The following is a 27655-nucleotide window of genomic DNA, read 5'->3' on the forward strand; positions in this document are numbered from 1 at the left end:
GGAATAGGCTCTTCAATGAGGACTAGTATAAATGAATGGATGTATGAATTCAGATAGTGATACAGATCCCCATGTATAAATTTAATTCCATGAAGTAGTTGCAGTGTCTACTTTTTGCCACTAGAAGGAGGTGTGTACCTCTTTCTACATGAGCTGCAACTCTGGATGGATGGTTTCTCTTGGAGCTCTCACGTCAGGAATAAGAATACGTTGTACAAAATTTGCTGGATAGAGCTGTGAGTTGTCATCAACATGTTTTTTCCCCACGTTGACAAATCAAATGCAAATATATTTTATTTAATATTTTACAACAGCAATGATCATTCAACTATCAAATGTAGTCAATGAGCACGTCAGAGAGTATTTAGTATTAATACATGTGTGATTGTGTTTAATAATTGTTGTATTTAGGGTATCTCACTTGTGGTTGGGTTGTTTGTACTTTCTTATCTAAGATATAATTTTTAGTGTACAGTACTTACCTTGACAAACATTCACGAATACAATAACGTCCAAATATGCATCGTAATCACTTTTTTTATTTATTTATCTTGCCAATAAGCTGTGTTGAACGTAACGACCAATGTAGCATGTTAAAGATTAAGGTATAAACATCCAATTTTTTTCCATTGGAGCAACAGATTTAAATGTCAATTAATATAGTCCAAATATGAACATAACGTTTTATATGAAGAGTGACATGATAATGAACAGCACTAACATTCAAATTTGCTCATGGTTTCCTGCCAACTGGGGCTGCATAATTCTCCCATGATCACAATTCTCATTGTAGCTACTGTATTTATCAAACCTACATTATGTGAGTTCTTTGATTCTGTGTGAGAATCATTTCTCACAATGTTGCAGAAAAGGTCATTCCATAATTGGAGGATTTTGTACTTATAAGGTAGATTTCCCAACTGGCGTCCATCATTCGTCATTCGCCATGCGGCCCTTCCGCCATTGTCACTCCGTCAGTCTAGTTTCAGAAGTGGATTTTTGTTTAAAATACTACCTTGTGTTTTTCCAAATGTTTTATTTTCAGTCATTCTGGTGGGCATTGGATCTCAAAATCAACACAACCCTGTTACTCATTATAAAAAGACATCAAAATCAAAGTTATTATTTTATTTTTAAATAATTGTAGCTAAGTTTGTTCTTGACCACTTAGCATAGAAGCTAACACACTTAGCATGTGAGCAACACTAACATGATATAAGTGTTGATTTTCCAACCCTGTTAGAATAATAACAGCAACACATTTAGGGTCATTATCTTAAATTAATTGTCAATGAAGTACCTCACAAAAAGTGCACTATTGATGATTGAGTTGGACAAATAAAATTATATTGAGGGTTTACAAATTTTTTCGTTCAAGCATATAATGTGAACTAAATGGTGTGTTTTCCAAAAATGTGCCTAATTTTTTACACGACTGGTACTGTATCATCATTATCATATATAAGAAATAAACAACATCAAAAGTTGGGAGTAATGACTGCACATCAATGCAGCACCGACTTTATTCTCAAACACATTTTTAGAATCTAAAAATAAGAAAATCTTCATGGTTGTTGCCCAGAGTCCTTTCATCTGCCAAAAAACACATAAAATACAAAAAAAGATACAAGGTGAGCGAGACTGTGTCTCTCTCCTCATCATTAACACTAAAACATACCTTGATTAAAAACATTTAAACACAGCCAACAAAGCAATAGTTATAGGTTCATAAATAGCCTCTGTGCACAGAGAAGTCGAGATGACAAAAGAGACCATGCAGCTCTATCAACCACTCCACTTTCTCGTCAACACGCACATTCACTCACTAACGCGCACGCACACACATTTTGGGTCCAAATGAATTTAGGAAACGGACAGACATATACAGTACATGGAGGAGGAGCTGTCATCATATAAACCTTTTGTAATGATTTGACATTTCATCATGACTAAATATACACTGGACGTGTGCCCAACAGATGTGAGAGAACAACATGGGCTTGTGTGTGCTGTGCTCTTTTTGACTTTGGCTGCAGCAGTATACTACGGAGGTCAAGAATTTTTATTTTTTTTCCACTGGATTGAAAAGGGGCAGCCTCAACAATTACATTACACTATTTTACAGGTGCTCTTCAAAGCTTTTTAGAACTGGCAGTTCAGTCCATCTATACAAAAAGAAAAACAAAAGCAGATTAAAAAAAAAAAAAAAGATCTTTTTTTTCTTTTTCCTTTAGGGCTGATGGGAGTTTACCGGTAAGAATTTTATGAGCATTAGGGCCACACAGAAAAAGAAAACTCTTATTACAAAAAGTGTCAGTTAAGAGAACAAGGTTGGAATTTAACAAGGCAAAGTAGTATATTATGATGGGAAAAAAATACCACTCTCTTCTACTATTATAACATTTGATGTCATTGTTCAGCCTTAATATATTTTTTGGAGTGTGACCCTAATACTCCTTTGTAGCAGTTGGCAAGAATAATCCCTTTGTGAGGGCTCCTGTATTACATTATATACATCAACCTTCACTCTTCCGAGCGGAAAAACCTCTCCTTTGTGGAACATCCTTTCAGTTCAAATCAATATACGGTTAAGTAGTAGATAAAATTCAACCAGTCCAACTAATCTATGTAAGCCGTCCTGTTTTGACCCGTCCTCTCTTCACTCTCAAGGACACAGCTATACCTATGCCTCGTTTAGCTTCTCTCATTTGCTGTCAGCTGTACTGTTTATCATTCTGAGTAAACACATATTTCGTCTTGTGGGGGTTCCGCTGCAAGTCCACTTGAGGCTCTGGCTCTCGTAGTGGTTTTGGATGAGGTCCCACGCTGTGGCAGAAGCAGGATGGGAATGACCTTTGGTGTCACTTTGTTCTGAAATTAACTCAGGTACAAAGTTTTATCTCGCTGAGGACCTCTAGAGGACAGAAGACAGAATTGCCAAAAACAGTTAGGAATTGCATTAAAAGTTGTTGTACTTTAGAGAGTGCGTTTTAGATTCTTCGATGAAACTAAAAGGGAATGTGGGAGGAAGACGAATAGCCGGGGAAAATCCATTCAAGCATGGGAGAACATGTCAACTGACGATGACATCAATGTTGCTCAGGGTTCGGGCAAGGACCAATCACAGCTCACCTGTTTTCTGAAGCTGAGCTGTGATTGCTTGTTACCTGAGACCTGAGCAACGTTGATGTCATCTTCAGTTGACAGCAAATGGCGAAATGGCTGCCCCCTGAGAAGGATAAAAATGGCTGCAACTAACACAATTTTAACCAGAATACCATATTTAGACTAGTGGGGCTGCATAGAAGATATTATTGACAAAAAACTGTTGGGGGGGTTGACTTTCCCTTTACCCGCTGCATCTAGACTGTAATATACCCCGCTATCCACTTCCACATGTGCAAGTACTTGAATCGTTATGTTTTTCTTTCTCATCTGAGAAATCGGGGGGCACTGCTTTTGGTGACCTGTCAGGCTTCCCATTCTGTCTCCCTCTGTTGACGTTGGTCATTGTTTTTTAGGTCTCTTGGACAGGTTGTAACTCTTAAGTGAATTCCGTGACGTACAATGACAATAAATTCAATTCCATTCCATCTCATGATTCCAAACTAAATTCCTTTTCATTCCATTGAAAAGGAAAAAGTAGTGCCTTTACTCCATATCTTTGTTGTTGAAAGTGTTAGGGACCAAAAACATAAATCATGTTATTGATATATATATTTCTGAATCCATCTGTTGATGAATTTTTTCTTGGCCGAATAACTGAATCAACATCGGCCTCAAAAAACCCGCATCAGTCGGGCTGTACTTTATATCTTACTTTCCAGCAGTGTGGAACGCAACAATAGATAGACACACACATGAAGAAAGCATGGCACACTTCCCGGTTCCCTGATCACTTACCCGTTGCCATGGTAATCACCGCCCCAGTCGAGGGATGGGTGATGGTTGGGCATGTGTCGACTCAGCTGGTGGTAGTCCACTGATGATGACATTACAGCGCCGCTATTCATCAGACCTCCTCCGATTGGCTGATACTCCGGCTGGAGGGAGTAGGCCTGGAATCAAATACAATAAAAGAGGGGAGTGAACGTCCAGTTTCATATTCCGAAGGCTGTTACAGAGTTGACTGAGTGCATGCATAATGGCAGTCGGTAGATTTGTAGGCGTAGAATAGCAGCCATCAAGTTGATCAATTACACAGTTTGGAGGGTCTTGCTGACTGCAGGATGAGGACGACGAGGAGATAAGAGAGGGAGAGGGAGGTGAACAGGAGCTCACGTCTCATATGGCAAGATACTTGAAGAGTAAAATCAGTGAAGTATATGCGTGTGCATGAGTGTGTGTGTGCACGCGCGCAGAGAAAGGAGGCTGAAAGGGAAGTTAATCGGAGTGTTGTGTGTGAAAGAAGAGGACAGCAGGTGGTTGGGTTCTCCCCCTCTCCTTCTCTACCTCACCTATTCATCCTTTGTTGAGCAAATTCTTCTCCTTCACTCCTTCACAAAGACCCCATCTGCCTCTTTTGTCTCTCCGTCTTTCCTTCCCCCCCGACACACAACCCACTCAGAGGAGAAGAAAAAGTTTGGAGCGCTCGAACATTGTTTTCTTCCTCTTTTTTTTTGGTGACAATACACACACACATGTATGTATGTATGTATGTATGTATGTATGTATATATATATATATATATATATATATATATATATATATATATATGTATATATATATGTATATACTACTTTTGGTTTACGGGCATGTCCTCTGAAATTTTCCTCAATGCAGAATGTCTTGCATTTTTTTTTTTAAATAATACAGTAGCCACTTGAAGTCCTGGACCTTGAAAACATTTTGACATGGTCTTGTCGCTCTTTCCACACTTGTGAGCAGCCACAGTGCGCAAAGGCAGACCCTCAGTGTGCTCCTGTGGCCTGGACCATGATTGATGGACCTGCTGCAGAGAGCTTCTCATTTTCACCTGTTGAGTTTGGCTTTTCCTAATCAATCAGGATGATTTGGATGCTTTAGAACAGTTTGGACGAATTGAAATAGTTTAAAACTTTGGATTTTCCCAAAGAATTCGACAGTTTACAAAGGGTATGAATAATTTTGGTCGTGCCACTTTTTGTTCAAATGCAAACAAGAGCTGAGGAATATTTTTCCCCCACAGTGATGCCTCTTGTACAACATCCTGTTATCTTCTGGGAGACACCTGTGCCATTTCCAATCCAGGAAAAAATTGCTGGTTGAATACAAGCAACTTGGAATCAAAATTTGCTGGGGGTATGAATAATTATGGCTTTGACTGTATATGTTCATATACACTGTTGCTCATAAAGCTAGAAAGAGTCTGTCTAGTCTTTTATAATGTCAAGCAAATGTCATACATGAATTCAGTTCACCCGGTCAAAAGAGGTTACTGAGGCATTTAAATGAATAATAAACTGAGGATTGTGTCTGAAAACATAATTATTTATACATTTTTGTCAACAAGTGTAGATTGTGCTTTAACCGGTATGCAGACTGATACATAATTGAGGGGCAGCAGATGCCCTGACTGAGCCATCAGTGTTTGTTCACAGTAGCCTACTGCAATTTTCAAATGTAACAAGGTCATAGAGCAGTTATTTGAGCCAAATTGGAAGTTGGAACATCACAAAATGTATCCTTTGCATTACAATTCTGTCCCAAATATTTCAGCAAAGCCAGCAGGCATAGCTTTTGAACAGGTGCCTGACATTTTGAAAAATACATGACTAATATTGAAGTTGTTACATTACATGCGCGTGTAAAAAACAATTTAATTATAATCTGCTTAAAAAAGACACTTTAGAACCTGTTTTATTATACTATGGCTTGATCAGGATGACACAGAAATGCAGATGGATAATAACGCCATGCTTAAATTATGCAATGTTACAGTTCTAGTGCATAAAATTAAATAAAAATGATCTGACTTCAGATCAGTTTTACTCAGTGGATTTCTACACTCTGCTGAAGTCCACAAGTAAATTGAGTTATCGTTAATTTTCACATCCAATTCCCAGTGTGTGTGTGTGTGTTATTCTCCCTCCATTCACATGAAGAAGACTGTAAAGACTGTGTTTGTACCGGTGTAACATGAATCCTAAATCTATACTAAACAGATAAAGACATACAAATAATTGTGCCTTACTTGAGCACCTGACCGACCCCCTTCCAATCAAAGATGATCTTGGCTGATTATTCTGTGTTGTGGCTTGCTACGATTTACGCACCGTCATGCGAGATACACACTATGGGTGGAGCAACCTTATATTGTGGGCGTTCCTTATATTCCCAACTGAGACACTGAACGAAAAAAATTAAGTTGATCAATGAGGCGCTGTGAGTCGGCAATTACAGTTGTGATATTTATTGGCAGAGAATATTGCTGCCAGTGTACTTTTTTTGTCCGTTTGTTTTTGATGCTCACCTTCAAGTGCAAGGAGTGATTCTGCTTAAAACATTGTGCCCGCTGCCATTAAAAGACAAGGTTTTGGAGTTTTTTTGTTTTTTAAGATGGGACTGGCTTATTAAAGAGAACAAGCAAAGGGCAGCAGTACTACTTTCATTGTAACCGGAGTTGTATAATAAATGAAAAAAAATAGCTAACTGCTGATCTAACATTTAAGGCCCTTTTTATTTATAGACTTCTAACATTTATTTAGTCAGAAGCATAGTGTTTTGATTAAATTATCTTTACTACTTTTTCCCCCAAAGAATGCAGACCTCCGCCAAGGCTGAACGATTTTACACATGCTGAAAAAAAATTAACTTTTTACATTCAACAAAACATACTACTGCAGAGTATATATGCAGTCATTCACATATTAAAAATGTGACTTATTTTCACATGGCCATAACTTTAATAAGATATCAAAATAGTTGTTGAAAACACAAAAGCAGACATCTCCACGTTTTGTAAAATTGTAAAGCTAATAATCTTTACTTTAAGTTAATATGAATTAAGCAATTGAGAGACTAATATTTGAAAAAAAAAAAATCCACCAGTGACTAATTGAAAACATCTTTCAAAGAGCTTCTTTTGATGTTGAAGAAGCTATATTAGAAGCGAGCTAACAAGAATCCTCGGGTGCCGACATGTTTGAGGGCGTAAGTGACAAATGGCGAGCATATGATAACATGAATGCGTACGGGCTCGTGTTTGGCTTTAAAGGAGATGATGCTAGCTGAAGTAAAATGTGTATAGCACTTGTCGGTTCCTGAAATATAAGAGATTTATAACGGAACGGTTTGGTTTTAGCGACGATGTGATGGGCAGTCTGCTTAAGGCAGTCCAAATAGCCCCTTGTCTGCTTTTGCATATGAATTCGTCGTACATTTGGATGATCTTTTGTTGACAAAGAAGGTCCAAATTTTGAATACGGTTACATTGACGTTAATAGAGTCTGACCTGCGTGATGGCTGGCGAGTGTGTCATTCCCAGTGAGTGAGCGCTGAGCTGCTGCTGGTGCTGCTGATGCGGACTGTGCAGCCCCCCCAGGTGAGCCTGGCCGTGAAGCGGGGGGCTGACCTGGTGAGGCGGGGTGGAGGCTTGCACCACGCCGCCCAGGGACAGAGCTCCCTGGTGAGGCAAACTGGGCCGTGGCACGGTCCCTCTGGAGGACAGGGCATGCAGCTGGGGATGGATCTGAGCGTGAGGCGGGTGCAGGTGAGGGTGTCCGAGGCCGGAGTTGGAGGGATGGTGGTTGAGGTTGGACGGGTGATGGTACGACATGTAAATGCCTGGGTGCGGGTGGGCGAGCGAGCCGGAGGAAGGGTGCTGGCCCGCGTAGACAGACGGCTTGGATGTGTACATTGAGGCGGAGGAGGAAGATGATGAGGAAGAGTTGGGCGGCTTCATCTCGGATGGATCGTTGTAACTCTGAAGAACGAAGAAGACAATCAGTTCATTGTCATGTCCGGAAGGCATCGCAATGTGCATGAATGTGTGTGCGCACGTGTGTGTGCTATACCTGAGAGACCAGACTGGCCCTGTAGGCAGCCAATTGTTTCAGATACTCCTTCTTTGCGGTCTCTGTCTTCTTCTTATATTCCTTCAGGCACAAACATAACATTTCATTTTGACACCACCTTACCACTACTTACACTCCAATCATTTTATGCACGTAATTGAACTAATAAGCACGTTGCATAAACTATTGTACAATGACAGAAATCATCGTAGCCATTTACACAATATCCTAAACTGTGATTATACATTATAATCCATGCTGCTGTTGACTTTTTTTTTTCTTGGTTTTTAAAAATGTATTTAGGGCCCTATTTTCGTGCTCAGTGTAAGTCTGTGTGCATATGTGTCTTCTTTCCTTTGGTATTTTCTTGGACTAGCGCATGTAAAAGTGGACGTTTGCGCTGTTGTGGGAGGGAACCCAGCCGACGCCTGGCGGCTCCCCTCATTCCCTTTGATTTCAGTGCAGGGAGAGAAGCGCGTGGCCTACATGGCATGTGGATGCGAGGAACGCCTTCTGCCCTTGTTTGTGTGTGCATGTTTTTACACTAGCCTGGTTTACATGGAGCCATGTATTCCGATTAGAATGAATCTAAATGGCCAAACGGAAGGAAAATATTTGCTCCATATAAACACCTCAATCGGAATGAAAAGGCTGAATACGAATGGAATTTCATTCGGAATCACAAGGGTGGTATATTCCTTTCGTCAATCCGAACGAGCGTCATGTATACACTTCATTCGGAATGGCGAGGCTGCGTCCGGCATGCGCATGCTCTGTCTTGACGTAAATGCGTCTTCACGTCATTGTTTCCACCCACTAAAATGTCTGCGAGGGGAGAACTTGTTTTTAACTACTTGAAACTTTTTTTTTTTTTAAATCAAGATGTTGCTTCAATAAAAGTGTTAACACAATCACAACTACTGTGCTAAATGACGAATGAACTCCATCTTTATAAATCTTGTGATCGATGTCCATGCGGCTACCACGGGCTGATCTGATTAAACAAGGGAGCATATAAACGGCAGATCGGAATGGATGGCATCACGTGTAAAGAGGTAATCTTCATTCGGAATGACTAAAAAGTCTCCATGTAAACCCGGCTACTAAGTGCATGGACGCATGCCTACGAAAATAGGGTCCATACACTTTAACACTCTTTCCAACTGTGTGTGGTTGACTTAGCGAAAATGATTCACATGCATATTTTTATATTATACATATTTGTTTTAACATGGGCAACGTAAGAAAATCTGAAATAACAACTACTGTGTACCTGTTTCTGTTCCTCTCCCAGGCCGTCCCACATGGAGGCCACAATCTTTGACACCTCCCCAAAGGTGGCGTTGGGGTTCTGGGCCTTAATGTTGGCTTGTGTGTCTCTAAAGAACAAGGCATAGGCAGACACCGGCTTCACTGGCTCATTGGGGTCCTTTCGCTTCTTCTTCTTTGGCGTCTTGGGTTTCTTGGAGATGTCAAACATTGCTGGCCGTTTCTCACCTCCATTGCCCTGTAAAACAAAAGATGAAGATATGAGCAATATATGATTATATGATATGAAATGGTGGCAAATGGTTCTGTTTAATACACACCCTGAAATTTTGGATTTGGCTGGCTTTATATGATAAATCCCCTGGGAGCACTTTTTATGCTATGCTATACAAATGTGCCTTTAGTTTAATTACCAATTTGAGTGTTCATACACAGGTGTCACAAAACAGCCACTTTTTCTGTTCAGGTTTGAGGAGAGTATATTATAGTATTTTTTTCCTTCCTACTCATTACAGTAACCACATCAAGAAAACAGCATACCGTATTATGTTGGTCAGGGAAAACAATCCCCTATGCTGTACTTGCAACACTAAACTTTGTTGTTTTATTTAAACTACCATTCATCAGTTGCACTTTCTCAGTATATCTAGTACATGCATTTTGAAATGTTCAATTACAAGGTGCAACAAATGCGTTAAACCAAAAACTCATAATTAAAATGTGAGCAAATAATACCCACTGGCTATTGTGCATGTTACTCCCCATTAATAACTTCATGTAAGCAGCCACCTTTTTAAATGCGTGGGGAAAAAAAGAAGAAAAAAAGAAGAAGTAATTTTCCACCTTGCCTTAAGTCAATATTATATTTCCCATAACACACTGGGAGAACAGAGAAAAAAGCTAGTAAATATTATTCCACAGAACTGTAATTGTTTCATTTCCTCAGAATATCAGCAATAACACTTTTCTTTCAGTGTGAGTCACCCAAAAGGGAGGGAGCTGATTTACATTTATTTCATGTGCAGGGGAAATGTGTGTATTATCTGACGCATGTATGTACGCATGCACACGCACACAAAAGTTTCCATAAAAGGAGCTATATGTGTTTTTTTACCCTGAACCCATCATCATTGTCGTCCTCATGCGCTGAGCTGGACGGAGATGGTGTAGCCGATTTACTTCCAGGAGGAGATGGAGAATTGTGGGTAACAGAGTTCCCGCTGAGTCCCAGCTGGGTTTGGTTGATAGTGGACAACTGACTCTGTTGGTTCATGCCTGATGGGTTTTTGGGTCCGAGCGCCGCTTCAATGGGCTGCTGGCTGCTAGTAAACCGAGAATCAGAGTTGACCATCTGCTGCATCTGTGGAAGACAACAAGTTACAGAGGCAAACTTCAAGTTTCCATTTTGGCATTGTGGTGTTTTTACATTAACTCAGAAAATTACAGCAACTCTAAAAAATTACAAAAACTATTTATGATTCATTATAAAGCTTCATAACTGTTAATAAAGATAAGCATAAATCATAACTACATTTAAAATGTCATACTCCAGCCCCACCCAATATAAAATGCCAAACAAGTGGGATGATGTCATGCTCCTGGACAGAGGGCCAATAGAAACAGGAAGTCAGTCAAACAGCAAGATCCACGAATGACATTATACTGATGAAACGACAAATTGTAAATATATGTTGCCCTTTCATGAACTAAATCAAATCTGAAAATAAACAGCGCCATCTGGTTGAGCACAGCTCCTAATGCAGATTCACTACTGGTCTGTAGTACTTGAAATGAATGTCATTTAAAGGGGAAGTCAACCACCCATTTTTTTTTTTTTTTTTTTTTTTTTTTACAATAATATGTTCTATGCAGCCCCATTAGTCTAAATATTGTATTCTGGTTAATATTGTGTTAGTGGACTATGAGTTAAGCAGCAAAATCCAGCCGTTTTTATCCATCTCAAGGGCGGCCATTTTGCCACCTGCTGTCGACTGAAGATGACATCAATGTTGCTCAGGGCTCAGGTAACAACCAATCACAGCTCAGCTTCAGAAAACAGATGAGCTGTGATTGATCGTCGCCTGACCTGAGCAACTGTGATGTCATCTTCAGTCGACAGCAAGTGGCAAAATGGATAAAAGAAAAAAAAAAGAAGCTGGATTTTGCATCATAACTTTTATTCTATAAATGCAATATTATTTAGAATGTCATGTTTAGACTAGTGAGGTCCCACATAACATATTATTGTCAAGAAATGTTTAAGGTTGACTTTGACTATGATTTAAGATGAAATCAAATGGCCATTGGGTCCATGCTGTTGTCTCCTTTTGCCTGAGCCCCAACGGTCGTGTTCTCCCATCACTGCTTCAGTCCTTTTTAACTTGCACACTTTTCATTTATATGGATTCTCCCGTCCAGACTTCTGACACACCCAACACTTTAACCTATGAATGAACGTAGAAGTCCTGGAACTCGTACTTGAAATCCGCGAAGAAAAAAAAAAAGAACTATAATACTTAAGTCAACAGGTGGAACACGTGGAAGACCAGACCATTTAAAAGGGAATGCCCACATTTTAGGGTTTAGGGACTTTTTAGGTGGATGGAAGAACCTGCCCACAGTTGTGCTGCTTTTCCTTCAGCGTAAGTGACCCCAAATGAGCAAACACTTCATATACATAACGACTAGATCATGAAAGAAATCCCATGCCTATGATTTAAAGCTGGGATAATTTACATGCAATCCAGTAATGGATTGAACTGCTGATGTGACTTGTAAGAAAGAAAAGCCTCCTAGTTCCTTCATATAAAAAATTGTCAAATACAAATACATTGACAAAGTGCAACATATACTGTATGTATACTGAATTGAAAGGTTGACAAAATACTATCAAAGCCACATCAAATGTGGCACATCCTGACCTCTCAAACAGAAACTAATGACATTTGATGTAACCATGGCAACAGGCAAAGCAAGTGAGGAAAATAAGCTATCTAAAGTAATTTGTTTCATCAGTTAATAGTCATGCGCAAGTACATCAATGTCGGTTTATTACCCTCCGGAGAAGAAGCTATAATTACTCCCTATGCAATGAATCCAGGTCCTTTATAATTTGTTTGAATGCTATTTACATGGCTTAATACACTTTTACTGCCCCACCTGTGTCAAGACAGTAATGTTTTACTGCGCAGTGTTGTCTTTCAAACCAACCGTCTCCCCAGAGACAATGAATCTAATAATAAATATTGACAACAAAGGAATACAATGTCAGCACGTCTGAACTCATTTATACAAAACACATCATTTTCACACCACAGCCATTTTGACGATACGCGGAAAGAAAAGGTTTCGATAAAAGGTAATAATGATATTAATCAGTCCACATTGAAATAACTAAGTGGTGGCCTAGCACTGTAGTTAGATCACTGTGTCATAACAGTTGAGTCAAATGCATGACATTTCATGCTCATTTCTGTGGAAACCAAAAGTGTTGGTAGCTAACGTCCAGCGAAAGCGTTGACACCTCACGTCGCATGTGGGTCGATGCGTTCGTTCGTTCACGGTCTCCTCTTATTAAGCATCACCTAAAAGCGGATGCGGTCTGGTGTGCTGTGCCCCGCTTGGGAACACATTATCAGAACTTGATTACCAACTGCATGCGGTCTGTGAATACAGATGTGGTATTTCGATGGAACGGCAAGTGTCACTGCTGCAACGAGAGAGAAGGCGTCGCGATGATGCATTTCAGAGCCAAAACGAAGACAAAATATTAGCTGTGGTTTGGTGACATTTGGTGGGTTGACACTCAAACTTTGCCCAAACACACATTGAATGCTCAATTTATTCCATTATGATGATTAGTGTCATTTTGTCAAACTCACACAAAATACTGTCAAACATAATCCAAATCTACTGTATTTGTGCGATGTGAGTTTTTTTTTTTTTCACTTATCCATCAACAAATGCATTTTGAAATAGTTATAATGGTACCATTTAAAGATTCAGGGGCACATAGCAAGTCTTTTGGAAATAACTGAACAGCAGATGAAAATTTTTGAATTTGTTACTAGGCTACACTCTATTCACTGCCTGAACAAGAAGCAACAAAACACTGTTTTTTGTTTGTTTTGAATTCATTAGGAAAAGTTCAGCAGGTTCATCTTAATGATCAGATTATGTGCAAGAATATTTTGTGTGTGAGGAGTTACTGTAGTTGGGAAATGTGTTTCATTCATTACAAAAAATATATGGACACAGTACAGCCGTGTATTGTGCGAATTTAATTCATTCAGTGACCAGGTTGGGAACTCAAAACGCAAATCACCTTTCCCCATTAAAATGAATGGGAATATCATTAATACATTCCATCTTACTCCCCCAAAACAGAAAATATAACTCCATAATATTGTACTGTTTATTTTTTGTAAATATACATTAATAACATGAATAAATGTAGTACAAAGAATTAAACAACTTGTGCATCGTTACTCATTCAGTGAGGTTTCCTCACGTGTGCACAATGTGGCCAGCGGTAATATTTGTCTTGCAGACAAACAGAGTTCTATACCACTAAAACTCTATAATCTGCAGGAATATTGGTCTTTTTTTGCAGAGGATAAAGAATATATGCCTGTGGTTATTGTTATATTATTGGTCTACTGTACTTGTGTTGCTGCACTTTTTGTGCTCAAATAGCCGTTCCTTTAAGTGACAGCTATATAATCACCACCGCATAGATCAGGGATAGGCAAGTGGTGCCCCCTGGGACCCATGCAGACACTTGCCCTTGATTTTTTTTTTTTTAACATACAGTGTAGGTGTCTGTAGGGTGTGTGGATGTGCTGCAGCCAAGCAGAGTTTAGTAAACCAGAGGAGAATAATTTTTTTTTTTTTAACATGAAACGTTCATTCTTTAAAATGAAGAGGTTAAGGAATGTACGACCATGGCCTGTCTCTGTTTCCATGGGTGAAGACACGACAGAATATTGTTTGTCTTTTTACTGTTAATTTTAGGAGGGTGGTTGGTGAAATTGCTGAGGGATAACATGAGGATTTATGGCTGTTCGACAGCTAGCATTAGCATTAGCTTTTCAGACAGGTGTACATATTGTAAATAGCACTGCTTTTCTGATATTTCAAGATAGACTAGGAATATATTGCAATTGTCGAATTTTTACTCAAATATTGCCACACACTTGAGGTACAACTGCTAGTTTGCTACGCTGTTGATTTTAGCAACGCGTCCGTGTATAAAACATTGAAGTGGTAATTAGCCGGCCTTAAACTATTATTGTCATTGCACAGCGGCAAAGTCAATGTGGCGACTAGTCAGTTAAAACCACTTAATGTCTACAAATGTGATGTGACAAAATGCAACTATACATTTATAGGAATCCCAATTTGTAATGGCACTGGCTGAGTCATTTCCCTAAATCCTTGATGGAAACGGCAAAATAAGCTCAACTGGGTTGCAATATAATCTTTTCTTTCTTCATTTATTTTAACTGCATTTCAGTGCCACTAATCTGTTAAGTGTGCAAATTTGTTATTTTATTGGCCTGAAACTTTTTTCCAAGACTGTTTTAAGTCCCTTCCCTTTTCTGTCGTTCTCATTTCTTGCTTTTATATCCCCATGCTACTATACATTTACTGCCAGTCCATGATTTATGGTTGCCTAGCAACTATGCTTGCCTCAGCCTAATCGGGGTGGAGAGAGCTGTATAGAGATTTGTGTGTGTGTGCGCGCGTGTGTGTATAGGTGTGTTTCTAATAGAGCCAAGGCAAGCCAGTTCATATTGAGATTCCAGTTGCTCTTTTTAAGGTTTTTGGCATATTCAGAGATAATTGTGTTGTGAACTGCAAAGCACTTCACCAAATTGCCTCACATTCACACTCACATACAGTAATCTATGGCAGCAGAGCACCGGTGCAAGATGCTGACCTGCAAATTGGGAGGAATTCAAGGGCATTTTGATACATGGACAGAAAGAGGGAGGGCGAACCATCAACCTGAACATTAGTTTCTGGTCACTCTCATCCTTACTACCCTTTTTCATTGGTAGTAAACAAGTTCAAACGTAATGCAGAAATTAAGATTCAAAACTAAAAACCTTAACCCTAAAGAGTACACTCATGTAAATACTTGTAAAAGTGATCGGTCAATCCAACCCCAGAAAACGTTTATATTTATTGCCTTCTGTTAATAATCTGTTAATAATCTGTTTCAGAGCAATGACGACTCAAAAGTTAACTTTTCTTTTACTGTATTAAATATCGTGTTTTCACTCAAGTTATCAAATATGGTTACATGCCTTATAAAGGGCTCGAGCACAAACATTAGAAGCAGTGCAAACTCAGGTCAGGAACTTAAAACCCGAAACGTTCATAAACCGATGTAATATTTCCCATTGAAATGAATGGAAATGCAATTAATCCGTTCCAGGCGCAAAACTGTTACACTTATATATTTTTTACATTAGTGTGCCATTAAAAATAAATATAGTGTGTGTATAGTTTTTTTCCCCCATTTGTCTAATAAAGAGCAAAACAACAACAGAGATACAGCACCAGTAGCCTACGTTGCCTTGCGTGATGCAAAGAACCGGTTACACAACACAAGAATAGCCACAAAATACATATTTCTGCTCATCTACGACATAGGTGTCAAACTCCGGTCCTGGAGGGCCGCAGTCCTGCAGGTTTTGGATGTTTCAGTTCTCCAACACAGATGATATATGATCAGCCCATCAGCAAGCTCTGCATAAGCCGGATAACGATCCTGCTGATTGGAATCAGCTTGTGTTGGAAGAGGGAAACATCCAAAACCTGCAGGACTGCGGCCTTTGAGGAGCGGAGTTTGACACCTATGATCTATGACAAGCACTTCCTTAACACTTTCCTGAGCAGTTTCCCTTTTCTTAAGAGTCATTATGACTGTTAAATGTTTTGCCTGTTTGTTTGCTTAGCAAAAGTTGAACACGTTTATGTAACAGATGCCATCTTGAGCTGCATAATTGTACGTAAAAAAACAAAAAACAAAAAATGTACTTTCCCGGGCGCATAATTATACTATTAATGTCAACTTACTGGGCACTTAACCATATTATACTGAGCAGCCAGGGCAGAGAGGTGTTTACCACTTTTGCTCTCGACCATCACTGCTACCCGTCTCCCAATATTGAGATGACATCACACACAAATAAATAAACAAATTAATTAATTAATAAATAGAAAGCAATGAGGCGTTCTTAGACACTCACTTTGCTGAAGTCTCATAAGATTTCTGATATATTAAGGTCTCGGCCGAACGTTATTGTCATGAAATATAGAGACGATATAAAACGCACAATGATAACAGGATTCTGCCCATATCCCCTACTTCTATTTCATTTATTGGTACATTTAATATGGAGACTGAGAAAGCAAGCAGCAAGCAGACGGAAAGTTTAAGAGTGACAGGTGAGAAAGTTTCCTTTTTGCTAAGATGGGAGAAATCTTTTACAGACCCCCACACATGACATATCATCCCAAAACCCCCAGTTTCAGTGACATCCAAACGACTTGTTTCACATATCTCACAGTCACAGTGAAAAACAACTTTTTCACTTCACTGTCAATTTTAAAATGCATGTTGTTAAAACTCAATAGAAACTTTTCTTCCTATGAGTGTGGTGAGAAAGATGATGTAGCACCCTAAAAATATTTTGTTTAGTAGCATAACTTCTCAAACTTACAGTTTGTTATTAGCAGCAACATCCATCGCCGACTTAATGAATTAGCTACTAATTTTAAGACTAAATAATAATAAGAAGAAGAAGAAGAAGAAGAAGAAAAATAAGATATACTGTAGTTTCAAATTATGCATCATCCATCCATTTTGCTAATAATTTTAAGACTAAATAATAATAATAAGAAGAAGAAGCAGCAAGAAGAAGAAAAATAAGATATACTGTAGTTTCAAATTATGCATCATCCATCCATTTTGCATACTGCCTTTCCTTTTCAGCTTAATGGGAGTTTTTAACCAAACAACAAAATAAAAATGTAAACAACAATGTCATTTTTAATCGTGAATTATTTGGTCCCACTCACCACTGATAGAGTACTGGTCATGGCTGACCCATCTGGGCTGAATGTACCCCGATCTTGGTTGAGCATAGGCGCTCCATCCTGACTGGCAGGCATTCCGGCCAAATTCATACCCTGCAGCTGGTAGGGGTGTTGTGGAGCTGAGCTTCTGTTGCTATCCAGAGGGGGATAGGGTCCAGTAGAGGAATCGTGGGGCAGATGAGGGGGCAGCATGTGGTCTGGCAGTGTAGGGGGAGTGATGGGTGGAATGTTGAAGTCTTCATCACCCAAACTGCTCATTGAGTATGACTGAAGAAAAGAGATTTGAGAGAATATACATCATTAAAATCTGTCAGCTAAACACTACAAATATGGTATTTTTTTTTAATCTAAGATTTTTACAATCAAGTTTCCACAACCTCAACCAACAAATATGGATTAAGCTGTAATATACATGCCAGTCCTGTAGTTGGCAGTGTAGCTATGTAAAACTGCAAAGTTCAAAAATCCTTTTTTAATGACATAAATACAAATAATTTTAGCAGTGATGCATCAACAATTCAGGGAATTGCTCATGCATGTGTATTTAGCTGAATACAATTACAAACATATGTGAAGTTGATCCCATGTGGCTGCGCAGTTACAACGTACAAATATCGATGTATGAAAATGTTTACCGCATCCAGAATTGTAAAATAAATCTACTAATTTATGAAGTGGATTTCCAGTGATTTCTTGAGAAAGAACAGCAGCATTACCATTTATTTCGAGTCATTATATGTATTAATTGAAACTCGAGGAGGAGGGGGAATCACCACCTTATTCATTACCCGCGGCCATATGCTTTTGTCAGCTGGGGAATGAAACCACGACCCTTCAGTCACAAAAATTCCTAACCATAGCAGAAATAACAATATGGCTTCAATCTATTGCTTGATATTAAAGCCATGTGTCTTTTTTTATTTAATTTTGTTTCTAAATGAACATTTCCAATGGATTCTCATGATAGTATTATTTCCTTTTTTAAAACCAGCATCAATAGCGCTTGTAGATGACTGGAAGGTCAACTTGGTGCATCGTTTTTTTTGGGGGGTTAATATCATGAGCGAATTGAAAATTTGTAAGACAGACTAGAAATTGCATATACGAGGAGAGGCTACAGTGTCATGAAATATTACTGTCAGAAACAATGACTAGCGGGATGTAAACACTGCCCATTGTGATTATAACAACGTGTACTATACTGTATCTTTGTGCTTTGTCTTGGATTTGTTTTCTTTCTCTTGAGAATAATCACTAATGATATTAGCGCCTTTAAAACAAAGACAAACAAAACAATCACACTAATTTATATATATATATAAAACTCAGTTCCTCCCGAGGGAATAGCTTGTGTATCAAAATAAAATACATTCGAGTTTTGACACGCTGAAGGAGAACTATAGATGCTTAATTATTCCGTGAGCTCCGACACAAGTGAAATGGAGTGAGAGAATTGTGCAAGAGAAGAGTGAGAGACACGAGGGTTAAAAGAAAGAGGCAGCGTTCGAGAAGCCCTCTCATACTAATCTGACAGAGGAGATCTTTTATAGAGACTGACAGCTTTTCTGCTTGGCTAGCCACACCAGTCTCTCCCTCTCGTACTCTTTTGCTCCTCATCTCTCACCATCCTTCTCCTTCCACCCCTCGTTGGCTCTCTTGCTCTTCTAATCTCATCCATGATTTCTCTTTCATCTCTCTCACGCTTTCGCCAAACCAAATGCAATGTTGACTGCGGAGTTGCATGACTTGTGAGTTGTCAGTTGAATGATGGATACGCTTACTGTGTAATAAATGGTCACAGTGGTGTGACGATATTTCACATTTTACAACGATAACTGAAAGATACACAGTAAAGAAAGAAAATAAATATAAAATGTTGATAGTGGAGCCCTGTATGGGGAAAACCACGTTTAGTAAATTTAGTGCTATTCATAAAGAACACAGGCAACCTCATTACAAGGAAGGCGAACTGTGTGATTTCTCCCAGGCAATCAATGCACTAAAATAACAATGAGTGCAACTTCTGAAGCCAAACACAATGGGGTTGTTCTGTTCCAGGATGCTGGTTGATGTCAGATTGTTTTATGCATAAAACATTTATTAATTATAGGGACATTATTAATTAACATTCTTTAAGGTAGAATTGACACTTAAAAAAGCAAACACCTTTGTATATTTTAAACTGTATGACCTAACAGTAGAATATTAATTAAAGATACATTGCGGAGTTTGTCACTTTTTAACTCATGACTTCTACCTCTGGCCTAAAACGTAACTGCAGCCTCTGTGTCAAGCTCATGCATGGCGCGCATGCGACTACATGCACACGAATAAACTCTTTATTTTTTCACTTTTGTTGGAGTCTGAGCTGTAGTTTGGGCTGTGCTCGAAGTCTTCGAAATCTTCTTGCTTTTTTTTTTTTTTTCCGTTTACATCCCAAATGTGTCGTATGTTAGCTAACACAACACTTCATGTCCGTGGGGACAAGAAACTGCGGAGTGGTCACCCCAAACACACGGAAAGGAAGATACAAGATGATAGTCAGGGCTCTTTGTACTCATCTGGGCATTGGTGGAGCATGCATGATGTAGATAAAGCTTTAAGATTAACATTTTAAACTCCGCAATGTACCTTTAAATTATCCTTTAAAAATCTTATCTCTCTTAGCAACAAAAGTTAAAAAGGAGTTGGACTGCCCTCGAGAAAAATCAACGGTAATTTTTTTTATTTTATTTAGAGTGAGCGAGCGACTAATAAGAGCAGTTAGCAAGAACTAGCTGGTGAGGCTAGGAAGGGCAGCTAGCGGGAGAAGCTAGCAAAAGCAAAGCAGACGGAGACAAATGGCGGAAGCCCGATTGACGGGACTTAGGGACGACCACTTGCCGGCCCCAGCTGTGGAAGGTAAGCAAAGGTAAACCAGTGACATTTCATGTTTGGCAACTTTCAACATTAATACGCCATGCTATCCACATAGCAGTCTTGCTAATGTCAGCTTTGGTGAGGGGCACTTTAGCCAGCAACACGAGTGGGGGCAGTAAAGTCAGGCTACATTAAAAGATACCTTGCACATTGAACTGTCATAAAAATATAAAATAAGTAAAGCAATATTAATATAAAAAAACACACACATACTATAAAACAGTACTTTTACTTCAGTAAAAAGTTATGATTCAATACTAAAGTATTGAGAGAGACAGTTGCCAAACTGAGGTTTGTTGACATTTTTGCAAGTTTTGGGCAAATTTTTCTCACATTTTCTCCCAAAATGTTCTCCACCTTGTGGTGAATTCAAAGTTAAAAAAGTCGGTGCAATTTAGGTAAAATATTTTACAGAGCAGTGTGTCCATATTTTTGGCTTCAGGTATTTTCATCAAAGTCTATGAAAACCGGAAAGACCATAATGGAGGTGGAATAGTAAAAACATTTGTCCGTTAGTTCCAACCATGTTATGATTCATTGAAGATAACGTGAGACTCCACTGAGGTGGACGGTGCTTTGACAACATAACCTTCCTTTTGTAAATAGGAGTGTACAACTTATACGGGGCTGTTGGTGTGACCGGTGTGAAGGAAATAGGGCTGTTACTTCAACGTATGTCAAAGCATCACTAATGCAGTGACACGTCCATCCTTCTGGCGTGGTGATGGTTACGGTTTTGATGCTCACATATGAATCTTTCCGAAACTTGTCAGCCTGGTCACTTGTCAGTTCAACTATATTTCCTTTTTTCATTCTCCTTCCTCCTTTCTATGTCATATTTGAGCTTGAAAGCCCTGTGATGTGGGTCGGGTCCTTAGAGACCAACAAATCTAGCTGTAATGTACTTTAAAAAACTATTGGAGCTCAGAGAGTCGCATAAATCACACTTTTTGTCTGTCTGTCGCATTTGTTCGATCACTTCTTCATGTTCTGCATAAATTACTGCCCCTTGTGTCTCTCCTTTTCCATTCAGTCTAACACAAAAGCCTGCGCTGGGAGCTTCTACAAAGACTAATGTAGTCAGGATTAAGTCCTTTTGCTTATGTTGTGTCCCCATTATTTGCACATTTCCCACAACTCCATGTTATCAGCACTCGAATGCATTTGCAAATACGGCATTTCTACCGCTTTGACCAGCTGCACAAAACGGCAGCGTTCACACAGTTTTAGATCAGATCATATAAATGTGGATGTTGAAAAGAGTCAAATAAAAATTGTCCATCCGCTTTTGTCAGTGCGTCTCGTCGTCGAGGGAATATACCGTGCTTTATTTTAAACTGATGGTAAAGGCTGATTAGCCTCAGGGTGGACCTCAAAGTGTTCTTTGAAGCTCAACAAAATTGTTTGTGCATAGAGACGCTGTGCGTTTGATGAAAGCCTGATTGACATTTCTTTCATTCTATTGTCAACACCATTCTCTGCCGTCAAATAATTTGTTTGAGGTAAACTACAGGCTACAAACAGAAAAGGCTCGAGAGCTCACATAAGGAAAGAATAGAAAAAAAAGATTTCTTGCAAGCATGTGGCAAAAACTAGGGATGGACAAAAAAAAAACATAAATAAATTGTTTGCCGAGTTGAATTGTGACACGTGCGGACTGTGTTGACTAATTGCGTCTTGAAGTAACTGAGGCAAAATGGACTGCCCTTCGTGCCCTGCAGGTTTCGCTATGTTTTCTCATCCCTTGATTACAACCCTACACACGCAAGGTGGAACTTGAAAACAGTGTTCACTTAGGCAAATTAGAAATCACTATCTCTGTGTTTATATTTTATGGCGTTCTGCACCTAAAAAAAATAGACAACCTTTCTGTCGAGTGCAGGCTTTCCCAGAGTGGCCCAGTAGACTCACACAACAAACCCCCCCACCCCACCCCACCCAAAGCCCCCTCCCACCACACTGCAAGACTAAGCTCCCCCCAAAATAATAATTTTGAACTTGTGCGCACTGACTTCCCCCGTCAATGAGCGACGAATACTAATCGCTGGATGTTTTTCGCCACATCCCACTTCGTCTAATATGCCAATTTTGGGCTTTGAAATGCAAGCAAAAAAATTTTTTATATGAGATATGAGCTTAAATCAACTCACCACCCAACAAACAACAGTTTGGCACACCCTTAAAACATTTGGGTAAAAAATAACCCAACCAAGGGTCAAAATTGAACCGATCCTCTACTTGGGTCGATTTGACCCAACTTTGAGTCAAGAAATGGGTCTCATAAATATTGGTCAGATCCTTTACTCGGGTTAAAAAAAATAAAATAAAAAAGGGAGCATTTTGTATAAAACAATCCAGAAAGTTGGGTCAAATTGATCATAAAGTGGATCGGTCCATTTTTTATCCATAATAGGGTTACTTTTGACCCAACTGGTTTCAGAGTGTAAACAATTCTTCAAAAAAGAGGCTTCAAGCTGTTTATTGCCACTCCCATTAGGGACATTTACTGTCAAAATAAACATTTTACAGAAACAAAAGAAACTTAAACATTGTGTTTTTAAAACAACCACATTATTGGAATGTGGTATGGAATGAATACAGTCAAGGCATCAAGTATGAGAAGCATGTCACACCTACTGTGCATTAGTTCCTAATATAGACAAAAAAAAAAAAAAAACATTCCAGGCTTTCGGCTTACATCAAGTGGTTTATGTTAATAGAGGCTTACTTTCATTGTTCAATTACTTTATTTGGTATTTCGGTCATTTGTAAGTGTTGTGTAGGCTGAAAGGATAACATATCTGTATGTACTGAAATTATTACTTTTTTTAAATATATATATATATATATATATATATATATATATATATATATATATATATATATGTATTTGGATTTCATTTTAGCACCTATTGTATATAGACTATCATGAACGCATGTCTAAATACAAGTTCATCACAGAATATTATGATACTGGGTTGTGTGTGTGTGTGTGTGCAATCACCCAAGGCAGACGGTGTGTGTCGGGCATGTGCGCATCTCTCCGCCAGTGCTGCGAGGTAGGGGTGGGAGGTGTCACCTTGCTCAGGGGCTGAGGGGGCTGCGGCACACGAAACTGTGGGAGTCACAAAGACAAAAAATAAATAAAAGGTTCAGATGGGCCAAGAAGAGGGTCAAAGGTCAAATAAAAATGCCAAGAAGGATAGCAAGGATGAAGCGAACAAGAGAGAGAGAGAGAAAGATGGACGCTCAATTTGCCCTCATTCCATTCGACACACAGGCTTTACGTTTGGTTGGGAAATGCATGAGATACTCTCTTGGAGCATATTTACACTTGTATGTATACTGTACTCATTTAACGACATGGATGCTTAACATAGTTTTGGAAGGAGAAATCCAATGTTTTAGGACATAGGTTGGCTAATATGAATGATGGCAAAATCCTCTTAAACTGTGTTTATTGAACAAATATCATATGTCGTTACCTTTGACAGTGCAGGTCACACAGAAACACAATGAGTATATTATTCCTAGACAATATTTTTTATGAGTTCTTCTGATGTTTGCACCATGAGTAATATGAAATTCCATGAGAATTTCTTATAAGGTGGAAATAAAAAGTCTACACACCCTGGACAGTTCAGAAGCCAGTTATTTTCTAATATACAAAATGAAACCAAGGCAAATCGTTTTCCACCATTAATATGTATAATCTGTACAACTTAATTGAAAGTAAAACTGAAATATTTGAGGGAAGTAAAAATGAACCACTGAACTGGGCGTCCTTTCAAAATGTATGAAAAAAAAATGAGAGGCAGGTCAGGGAGGCTGCCAAGAGGCGAACAGCAACATTTAAGAAGTTGGGGAAATTTCTAACAAGTACAGGCTGTTGAAGACACGTGACAACAATCTTCCGTCTTCATCTTGTGTCAGGGCTATGGGATAGTGGCAGGATACGTTGCTCCAAGGGTGTACCTTAAAATTCAAGTTTGAATTTTGGTTTTAAGGTGCCACCCTCTAAAAATGTTCCAAATAATGAAAAATGAAAAAAATGTTTGACAATATTTTATAGCAGTACTATTAGTTTAGCGGTGCCAGCTTAGCGGTATCCTAACGAAGGTGGTGGGCATGCTGGAGACGTCTCAGCCGTCTACGGGCAGTAAGCGGGATACACCCTGAACTGATGTGCAATTGTGAGTTGCCAACTGTTTTTACTTCTTTTTCCCCCCCCCCCCGTGACAGGTGACAGTCGCTCGGTGTGCGGTGGGCCTCTGCGAAATTAAACATTTGGTCCGTTGTTCTTTGCTGAACTATTTTAAAGCACTTTTATTGAAGGTTTTTGAGCATGAACTGCTCGTTTAAGGTCACACCACAGCATCTCAATTGGATGTAAGTCCGGACTTTGACTTGGCCACTCCAAAACCTTAATTCTAGGTTCTTTTGAGCTATTCAGAGATGGACTTGCTGGTATTTTTCAGCTGGGTATGGGAGGGCACAAACTGATGGTTGATCATAGGCGAGGGGACTGAACAACTTCTTTTATGAAACAAAATGCTTTGGTAGTACTAAGTATTGAACTGTGACTCATCATTTGGTGCCAAGTTTCAGGATCCAAAGGTCTACTAATGCTGCCAGTGATTGGTTGTAATGTTACAGGTGGTTGCCACATGCAGGAAAAATCTATACTGGGTACGGCTATAGACAGGTTTCACGTAATGTGAACTGTGTCGTTGCTGTAGTTGAGTGTTGTGTGTGTGTGTGTGTGTGTGGGGGGGGGTCCACCAAGGTCAAAATTGCACACCATTGATTTAGTAGCATAAAGTTGACTCATGCTAAACTGACCCCAAAAACGGGTGTATTGATAAGCTCCACGCTTTTCTTGACGGTTTTCCTCAAATTAATTTTAAATTGGTATAGGCAATATGAACGTTATTTTCCACCTTCTACCTCTCTTTGTTCACCTAAGATATATTTCATCCCACTGCAGCGTCATGCACGAAAGGCACCTGCGGCTCCTTCCTGTACTGCAAATTGCGATCCGAAAATGAGAAACGCTTGGCTGAAAAAAGGAAAAACTAAACACTGAAAGCAATTATGCCTCCTTTTAGTATGATAGCTTTTGTTTTTAGCATTTATGGCTACAACTATACCGAACTAAAGTAGTAAGTGCTGCATGTGAGGAACGTGGGAAGTCAGATTTGCCCCACTTGGATGTCCCAATTCCGACATCAAAGCGTTTGAGGCAAATGTGGACAACAAAGATGGCTAATTCTGTAAATTGTTTGTTGTTTGTCGCATCCATTACAAATCAAGTTGTGTTACGTGACCATATGTCGAATAACTAAATTAAAGTAACAATAAATCCAGATAAATAAACATCTGTTTAAATCTTGTAAATGTTTTGCCATTCGCAATCTCTCTCTCTCTCCATTGTTGAGTGATGTCAGATTGAAGCTGGTCATTGAAGTCGAGTTTTTTTTTTCTTTCCGACTTCGCAACAGGATCTCCGACTTCAAACTGAGGGTTATTCCCGTGTACACTTCCTGATATGAAGTCTGAAAAACCCGACTTCCCACTTTCCTCGAATGCAATTCAAGTGTTGTGCCAAAGTACTTAAACCTTGTATACCCTAACCACGGGTACAACGCATGTTTTTCAATAGACACATGAAAAACACGTGTTTTAGAAGCAAGGTTTCGTAACAAGAAAAAAGCATTTATCGCGGAGAAGCAAAAGAAAAGCAAGCGTTCTGGAGATCAAATCTCAGATATGGCTAAAAAAAAGCTGAGACGAGTGAATGTTATTGTTTTTCGATTTTGTTCCGGATGTTTGAAGTTTAAATACCTGTTAACAAGGAACCTTTTCGAAGAATCTCCGCTTTTCTGTGGTAAAAAAATTATAAGATCCCGTAGCAAGGGATACCATTTTTTACGGGGGTAAGTACTTTGGCGCAATATTGGGACTGAATGGTGCACAAATAAGTTCAAGTCGGCATACCGTACATGGTAAATGTATATACTTGTTTACAGCCGCTGAGTAAGTAGCCAAGGTAGCATTACCTAGTGTTAGTGTTAGCATTAGGGTAGTGTTAGCATTAGCACAACAACTGGCCACCTGATTGCCACTGAAAAAATGGAAAGGCTTGAGGGACACGTACCTCAAAGAAAAAGCAAGGCCCTACCTACGGGAGATAAACAGCGGCTCAGCCGTGGCCCCGGGAGAAAAGTGGAATTACTCAGCCACCCCGTCTGGTACAAACTCTCGCAATGAAACGCCAGCGAGTAGCGAGGCGGAACGCTCACCCCGCGTTTAATTCAGACAAACGCTTGCTCGCCGCGGTTTTTGCTTACGCCACCACAACATCCTGTTTCGGGCATTTTGTTTCGATTTTAATTGTCTATCTGCCCGAAACAGAAAATGCATTGTTTTGTCATTTTCGGACGGAAATTTTCAATGGCCGAAATTTCGGTGCAACCCTAGTAGTATCACATAAAAATTTACATTGTGCCGTATAACTCAATATTTTGTAATGTTATTATGGCGAGTCAGCAAACAAAAAGTTGTGAGAAATACAACTGCCCTCCCCATTGGGACTGCCACATTATTTTGCATGTCATGTAATCACCAACAGTAGACACGAATATTCGACTAATTGGATCATATGTAAATCACAGCATATCGCACCAACAAGCAGCTGCTCTTTCAATAACCATCATTAACTAACAGCTTGAATTCTTTAAGGAATGTACAAATTAATAATAAACCTGGCAGCTTTTACCAGCACTCCTGACATGTTTATAAATAATGGTGCAACTTAAATTGAAGGCGACACAGTAGCTTTAAATGTTTTTGCTGTAAAAATGTAGTTCAATTAAAAAGCAACCAAAAACTATACACAATGCAAACTATACAGTATACTATGAATACTTGAAGCTGTCTATAAGAAAAGTAATCATTCTAAACATATTTCACTCTTCTCATGTATTAAGCATTTTGTTTAAATGAATAAGGTAGTAAAATCAGGTGAGTAAAATTAGGGAAATGCAATGTGCTAAAAAATAAAAATAAAAATAAAAACTTTTCTTTCTTTCTTTGCTTCACTAGTATGTTTAATTCAATATCTAAATCAGGTAAACAACTCCAACTGAAAATAGGCAACTCATTTTAAAATGGGGAAAATCATATTTCAATATTAAACATACATTCTGATTCCACAAACCACTCCTCTTCCAATGACACAACCTGTTATGAATAAAACATTAAATCACACATTCCTACACCGCATTGTTTAAATAATGTATTTTATATTGTTTGTCTTAGCTACTGTATATAAAACTGTAAGATTGAAATGCATTGATATGATG

The 27655-nt window shown here is 39.0% G+C and overlaps 1 protein-coding gene across 1 annotated transcript in view; it reads right to left on the bottom strand.

Annotated features, from left to right (window-relative positions):
- Nucleotides 1-1485: 1485 nt before the first annotated feature.
- The window catches only part of tox (thymocyte selection-associated high mobility group box), a 49935-nt gene continuing 23765 nt past the window's right edge, over nucleotides 1486-27655 (bottom strand). Inside the window, exons 3-10 of the mRNA XM_077559323.1 lie at nucleotides 23296-23406; nucleotides 17355-17639; nucleotides 10378-10623; nucleotides 9268-9501; nucleotides 7995-8075; nucleotides 7433-7903; nucleotides 3904-4058; nucleotides 1486-2914 (exon numbers count right to left, since the gene is read on the bottom strand). Coding sequence (XP_077415449.1) covers nucleotides 2878-2914; nucleotides 3904-4058; nucleotides 7433-7903; nucleotides 7995-8075; nucleotides 9268-9501; nucleotides 10378-10623; nucleotides 17355-17639; nucleotides 23296-23406 — 1620 coding nt within the window. The 3' untranslated portion in view covers nucleotides 1486-2877. The remainder of the gene's footprint in view (nucleotides 2915-3903; nucleotides 4059-7432; nucleotides 7904-7994; nucleotides 8076-9267; nucleotides 9502-10377; nucleotides 10624-17354; nucleotides 17640-23295; nucleotides 23407-27655) is intronic.

Source organism: Vanacampus margaritifer, chromosome 2 (assembly GCF_051991255.1).
Source record: "Vanacampus margaritifer isolate UIUO_Vmar chromosome 2, RoL_Vmar_1.0, whole genome shotgun sequence".
Taxonomy (NCBI): Eukaryota; Metazoa; Chordata; class Actinopteri; order Syngnathiformes; family Syngnathidae; genus Vanacampus; species Vanacampus margaritifer.